A 6,966-nucleotide genomic window follows, 5' to 3' on the forward strand; every position below is an offset into this window, starting at 1 on the left:
TGCTTTAAATAGGACTTAGCCTTATAGTGGACTAATAATAATGTGGTTCAAATTCGTTTTTGACGAAAATCGAACCTAAGACCTCTGACTCACAATGGACTTAACACATTTTTAAGCCAGTATTTGAAGAGCAGGGACCAACCTTTTTATAGTCACATAAGCCTATTGATATCCACCTTGTATGCTTATGCTTTTAATAGGACTTAACACATTTTTAAGCTAGTATTTAGAGAGCAGGATCAACCTTTTTATAGTCACATAAGCCTATTGTTATCCACCTATAAGGAATACAATAGGCCTTTCAATAACTCATAATAACTACAAAAAGTCCTTTACATTATTTTTTTGAATGTTTCATATAACCTACCCTTACAAAACTCTATTAACTTAATCAATACAGTTCTATTAAATAATGATTATGTCTACTCAAATTCTTACACATTTATGTTAAGTCTGGTTGCTCGGGCCGTTGTACCTTTTAAAGTTTAACATACAGACAACACAAATTGAATGACGTATATCACGTATAGCCGTTGAGCTTCATATATAAGGCAACATGTTCTGATAGTATAAAAAAAATTGAAATTCAATCTTAAAATCAATTGAAAATATATAAAACAACTCAATTACTTATACACAAATACAATAAAATGAATGAATCACTTTTCTCATATTGATATTGATGCTCTTGACAAAGAAAAATATATATTGGCTAAAGACAGAGGACTACCGTTGGTTCCCGCGCACCCTCAACGTGCTCTGTCATTCTTTTTTTACTTCTCTCTCGGTCTTCAACATCCTCGATAATCGATATCACTCACGAAACACCAATTTTTCTCAATACTTTGTCACGTCCTCTATTACATTTTTAGTTTTATAAAGTTTTGTTGAGGTCTTCTCTGACAACACCACCCATTTCTGTCCTTCAATGCCCCGCAAAAAAAGTAAAGTATTGGATCACTTTCCACTTAATTCATCTAGTTCGAAATTCGGACAGTTGAAATTTGATTCAACGGTTACAGTTATTATCATTTTTAAAGGGTCCCTATTTGTAATCGTTGGATCAAATTTCAACAACCCGGATCACGAACTAGGTGGATTAGGTGGAACGGGATCCGGAAATGATTCATTTCCCGCAAAAAAAACCTAAGTTTTAAGGAAGTTTTAACGAAACACTCCCGGTACTGTTTATTTTTAATGAAAATGACATTTTTACCTTAAAAAGTAACTTCTGGTACTATTTACTTACAACACATTTTGATCATTTTAATTAAAACTAAATGTTTTCAAACATTTTTCAATAGTTTCCTAAGTTTTAACCTTTCAAAAAAAAAAAAAAATACCATCGATTCATTAGTATTTATATAGAAGTTTTTGTAATAAATTTTAGTAATTTGTAAGTTGAGAGAGAACATCAACAGTTAACCGCTCTTATTCGGAGGATTTAAATGGACTGCGTAAACTGTTGTAGTGACTGCACAAACAATAATTTGTGTTATCGTCCAACAACATTAGAGCAAGACGTCATGTAACAGTGCCCAGTGCAGACTCGAAAAACATCGACTTTATATAATACTTGATTGAATGAATCTTTTATTATTTTTCCATTTTTCCATCAAATTGATTGAATGAATCTTAAGCTTTAGCTGAACAAGTCACATTCTTGGGTTTCTCTCTCGAGCTTTCTATATCAATCTTTAGAGTTAAAAGAGGTCGCACTTTCGTACAAGCCACGGTCATCCCCACTGTCATTATCTGTCACTTTGTGTTCTCTCTTTCTCTCTCTCGGCCTCCTACTTGCTGCTGTAAATGCAGCTGGGTTTTAGTTTTACTGTATTATCTGATGGGGAGGAAGGGCGGCACTTCCTGGTTGACTGCTGTCAAAAGGGCTTTCAGATCTCCCACTAAAGACGACGAAGATCAGAAGGTCCATTCTTCTTCGTCTTTAAAACCCAAAATCTTTTCACTTTCTTTGTTTTTTGTATCTCTGTTTTTGTTACTGGGCAGCAAATCCAGAAAATGTAAATTTACCTTTGGTTTTCTGGGGTTTCTGTAGAAAAGAGAGAAACGAAGGTGGATTTTCAGAAAACCCACAAGTTTAAACCAACAAGAAACAGTGACCCAAGAAGCAGCCGCGGAGCAAAGGCATGTTTCAGCAGCTGCAGATCAAAAGCACGTGCTTTCTGTGGCGGTGGCCACGGCTGAGGCAGCGAGGGCCACCGCCCACCCAGCCGCGGAAGTGGTTCGGCTGACTAGGCCATCCAATCACGCCAGAGAAAATTACTACGCCATTGTTATCCAGACAGCTTTCAGAGGATACTTGGTAGGTTTACAGCATTTAATATGACCAGATCTAAACTTCTGTTTGGTTGCGGTGAAAGTTAAACTAGAAAATGGGAAATTGGGTTTGAATGTTGTGTGATTTTGTTTGTGGTTTAGGCGAGGAGGGCGCTTCGTGCGCTTAAAGGGCTTGTGAAGTTGCAGGCATTGGTGAGAGGCCATAATGTCAGGAAACAAGCAAAGATGACGCTCAAGTGCATGCAGGCTCTGGTTCGAGTACAGTCTCGGGTGCTCGATCAGCGAACCAGGCTTTCTCATGAAGGCAGCAGAAAGTCTGCGTTTAGTGACACCACCAGTAGGGTTTGGGAATCGCAGTATCTTCAAGAAATTTCGGATAGGAAGTCCCTGGTGAGTTAGATACATTCCCAAATAGCAACAAAGTTTACTTTTGAAATGTTAATCTTCGATGCTCAAGTGTTTTTCTTGCTTTTGACATTGAAAATTGCAAACAGGAAAGAAAGGAATTGGCCGTCTGATAACTGTTTGGTTTTAGTTTTAAGTTTCGTGTTATTGTGTTAGATATGCTTTAGAAACTGCAGAGGAACTTGTGCGCAATGTTACTTAAAAATACCTTCTTTGTTATGATTAGTGTTAGTGGAAGTAGTTTTTTTTACAATGTTAGTGGAAGTAGCTTTCTTGCTCTCTCTTGCTTTCACTTACAACAAAGAAAGAAAGAAAGAACACAGTAGTTCCAAGATAATTGAATTTGTGTATTGTTGTGTGTAGCAGTCTAGAGAGGGAAGTAGCATAGCAGATGATTGGGACGAACGTCCTCACACCATCGAGGAAGTAAAAGCCATGTTGCAGCACAGGAAAGAAGCTGCCATGAAGCGAGAGAAATCGTTGTCCCAAGCCTTTTCTCAACAGGTCTGTTATCCGCTTGAATCCGCTATAACTCTGTTTTTTTCCTTTTCTCAATGGTTTCATTTCATTCATGAGCTAATCGGTCTCAAATTTCTGTGTGATCGAAGATATGGAGGAACGGCAAGACCCCATCTATGGGAAATGAGGATGAGCTTGAAGAGAGACCGAAATGGCTGGATAGATGGATGGCCCCAAAGCCATGGGAGAGCAGAGGAAGAGCTTCAACTGACCAGAGAGACCACATTAAAACAGTCGAAATCGACACTTCTCAGCCTTATTCAAGTTTAGCACCAAACTACAGAAGATCAAGCGCAAGCCAATACCATCAAAACCAACAACAAAGACCCAGTTCACCAAAGCAAAGACCCGGCTCACCTAAACAAAGACCCAGCTCGCCACTCCATAGAGATAGAGCCTACCAAAGCCAACCCTTTCATCATCACTCCCCTATCACACCCTCCCCATCGAAAACCCGGCCTGTCCAAGTCCGGTCTGCCAGCCCTCGTTGCATTAGAGAAGATAGAAGTTCCAATGCATCTCAAACTCCAAGCCTTAGGTCCAACTATTTCTACACTGGTGCTGTGCACCAACAACATAGCAGCAGGGCTGGTAGCACAAGCAATAGTAGCATTGCCAATTCTGGTGTTGCATTGCCTAATTACATGGCTGCAACTGAGTCTGCCAAGGCTCGGATACGCTCTCAGAGTGCACCCCGGCAAAGGCCATCTACACCAGACCGGGAACGAGCAGCCGGATCAGCAAAGAAAAGGCTCTCGTTTCCAGCTCCTGATCCTTATGGCGTGGCAATTGGATATGGAGGTTATGGACACAGCTTGAGGAGTCCAAGCTTTAAGAGTGTGAGTGCATCGCATTTCGGCATGGAGCAACAGTCTAACTATTCTTCTTGTTGCACTGAGAGTCATGGTGGTGAGGTTTCCCCTTGTTCAACTAGTGACCTTAGGAGGTGGTTGAGGTGATTAAAATTGATTGTGAGCTATAACTTGTCACAATCTTTTAGTTTGATTTGAATTGTGATTAAGAGGTAGTTTTGACCACTAAATAATGTTCTAGTGGCAATTGGGATGTAATTTTAGAGAGCAGTGAGTATTTGGGTAGGTAGCAGAATGAATCTGATTGAAGTTTTCCCCCCTTTTTATGATTGGCTTGAAGTTAAAGGTGCAAGTGTGCTTTTTTCTTTTTTATATTTTATGACGAACATTTTATTTTATTTCTTTCTTGTTGATAATCCATGAAAGAGACACAGGATACAACCAGTGCATCTATGTGCAAATGTGCCATTATTGACAAACTTTGTGACTTAGTTGATTACAATCTTCCCTCTCTTATTTTCCTACAATTTCTCACTCTCTTAGCTCCTAATTTAAACCAGAATTCCGCAAGTTCTCTCTTTGAGAAGTTATTGTTCTTTCCACTTATGTATTAATACGCGTTTATTTATTCATTTTGTTCTCTAGATGATTCGGATTCAAAGTGTAAATTAATCGTTCATTTACATTGTAACACATGAATTGGGATACCAATGTTCCAATCCTACGTCACAATTCTTCATGTTCTTCACTATAATTCTTTCATGTTTCCAGCCTTTAACTTAATTAGTTGCACATTTCCAAATTAATTATGCCGCGTTTAAAATTTAAAGACATTGTGAGGCTTATAATTCAAGTAGTTAAAAACGATAATTTTTGCATATGAGGCCCTTCCACTGTTTCTTGTATATAAAGTTTGCATTTGGATCTCATCTGAATCCAAATTGTGGGGATCTTAGTGATCCTCACATATTAATTATTCATCGTATATTGTGCAGTAAAAAATCATTTGAATTTTATCATTTAAAATTAAATACAAATAGTAACTAACAAAAATCTATTACACGATATACAATAAACAATTAAAATATAAAGATTCTTATAATTCTCATAATCAGTTAAAATGTTAAGATTATTATGATTCTCATCCACAAAATTTAAGGACAATGGATCATTAACTATTTGCACTTTAATATCTTTTACGCATCTTTTTTATCCATTAAAGGTGCAGCCTTTTTATGATTAATACCTGTCTGATCGAGTATTTTCTTCAAACTTCAGAAAAAATCATGGACCAAATTCAGAGGGGAACAGTGGCACTGAAAACTCCATGTGCATCTTAGTACAGCGACCATGTCCTGGGTCTGAAAAGTGGCCCTCTTGCCCTACTTTATGATTATGTCTGCAAATGTAGGTAGCATCATCAAAGTGATAAGTAGAATGACCACGTACTGAACACCCTTTGGAAATTGATGAAACTGTCTTTCCCACTTCAATTTTTTTTTCAAGGAAAGAAGATAATATGTGCAATGGTGGAGATGCCTAATATATCTCAAACTGTTTTGTTTATACAATTATATATGTGCAATACGGGATACGAGGGTTTTTGTGTGGAATATTTCTCTTAGTGCCGCACATAGTGGGAAAAATTTCATCGGTGCCTAATGTGGTCACCTAGTCATCGTATAGATTGCTTGGAAACCCAACTGAAATTTGGAATATTTACTCAGCATATCATGTGCCCACTAAAGTTTAGTAAATTTGAGAAATATGGGCAAAATGGGTTTCCTATTCTGTCTGATTTAATTTAGGGAAGTATAGATACATAAGGATTCCTAATGGGCTTATGATGGGCGTATCCTATTAAGGCTATGTACTTTATATCAGTAAAAGCAACTTCACCGTTGCTAAGGCCCCCTAGGGCTATTCACTATTTAATTCATCTAGTGAACAGTAACTGCTTTTTGCATCTCCACCCCTACACTGAATAGCTCTGACAATAGGCAATAAAATAATAGTATTTTTTTATTTTTCAAATAATACAAAATAATTATTTTAAGAAAAGCAAAACAGAAACCCAAACACCACCCAGTGGTGACTCAACATAATTGAACAGAATAGAATCGAATAGTTCCCAGTTCCGTCTCTCTCTGTTTCTATCACTCTTTGCAAATTGCAATGTCCGAAAACCACCAAGTCCTCCGCTTGGTGCTTTCATGCCGCAAAATCACAGCACAGGTGACGAGCCCTAGCAGCTCCTCAATCATAGTCATGGCCTCCTCCTCCGAGCAAGAGTTCGTTGCCCGCTACCGATCCAATCTCAACTGCTTCCCTCGCTCCCAAACCTTCTGGGATGCCAAGGTCGCCTCTCGCGTCAGTGAGAAACTCGCCCTCTGTCTCTGGGATATCGGCGTCATCGGCATCGAGATCGACCTCCGCGAAGAGCTGTTCAGGCCCGTCCACCACCGCATCAGGGTGTTGCCGCTCTTCGACTTTGTTTAGGCCCGTCCACCATGTGGCTGACGTCGCCCAGACGTCAACCTTGTGTCACGTGGCCTTCGAGCTCTCGGGCCGACTACTTGTGCCGGGCCTCTCCCTCGGTCTTGCTTGGGGTCAATCGTCAGCACACGCTGGACCTCATTGCTAGGACTATCTGGCCCTATTTGAGAGCCAGTCCATCGGGCTATTACCCACGGTGGAACTGCTCTAAGAGTCTGTGTTGGTGTTTCACATAATACATCACATTTGGTATTGTAACTTCTTGTGGAAACCAATAGAAGAACTCTTACTAGCATGCATGGAGAAACAACAAAAGGAAAATGTCTTTGAAACTTTGTGATTGAGGTTAGTACTCTAGTGTGTTTTAAATATATGAACACCTTAATTAATATTTTTTTAATTAAGCTACGTAACGGACTTGCTGTAATAATTTGCA

The 6,966-nt window shown here is 39.0% G+C and overlaps 2 protein-coding genes across 3 annotated transcripts; both read left to right on the forward strand.

Annotated features, from left to right (window-relative positions):
* The first annotated feature begins 1,472 nt into the window (after window positions 1–1,472).
* Window positions 1,473–4,379, forward strand: LOC137720978 (protein IQ-DOMAIN 17). 2 transcript variants are annotated; one of them, XM_068460105.2, is made up of 5 exons: window positions 1,473–1,927; window positions 2,057–2,323; window positions 2,440–2,688; window positions 3,067–3,207; window positions 3,312–4,379. In XM_068460105.2, exons 1-5 carry the CDS (start codon window positions 1,844–1,846, stop codon window positions 4,179–4,181), a joined length of 1,611 nt encoding a protein of 536 aa, XP_068316206.2. In that variant the 5' UTR covers window positions 1,473–1,843; the 3' UTR covers window positions 4,182–4,379. The 2 variants fall into 2 exon arrangements, with proteins under 2 accessions (XP_068316206.2, XP_068316207.2); XM_068460106.2 differs by having other exon boundaries at window positions 3,070–3,207.
* A 1,830-nt stretch (window positions 4,380–6,209) lies between these two features.
* Window positions 6,210–6,533, forward strand: LOC148699108 (uncharacterized). Its single transcript, XM_088679671.1, has one exon. It carries the CDS (start codon window positions 6,210–6,212, stop codon window positions 6,531–6,533), a length of 324 nt encoding a protein of 107 aa, XP_088535797.1.
* The last annotated feature ends 433 nt before the right edge of the window (window positions 6,534–6,966 follow it).

This window comes from Pyrus communis, chromosome 1, assembly GCF_041283825.1.
Source record: "Pyrus communis isolate YQ-2024b chromosome 1, ASM4128382v1, whole genome shotgun sequence".
Taxonomy (NCBI): domain Eukaryota; kingdom Viridiplantae; phylum Streptophyta; class Magnoliopsida; order Rosales; family Rosaceae; genus Pyrus; species Pyrus communis.

Coding starts and splice junctions, on each gene's coding strand:
- LOC137720978 (XM_068460105.2), top strand. CDS start 1,844: ATGGGGAGGAAGGGCGGCACTTCCTGGTTGACTGCTGTCAAAAGGGCT. Junction 1,928..2,056: donor AAGACGACGAAGATCAGAAG/GTCCATTCTTCT, acceptor GGGTTTCTGTAG/AAAAGAGAGAAACGAAGGTG. Junction 2,689..3,066: donor TTTCGGATAGGAAGTCCCTG/GTGAGTTAGATA, acceptor TGTTGTGTGTAG/CAGTCTAGAGAGGGAAGTAG.
- LOC148699108 (XM_088679671.1), top strand. CDS start 6,210: ATGTCCGAAAACCACCAAGTCCTCCGCTTGGTGCTTTCATGCCGCAAA.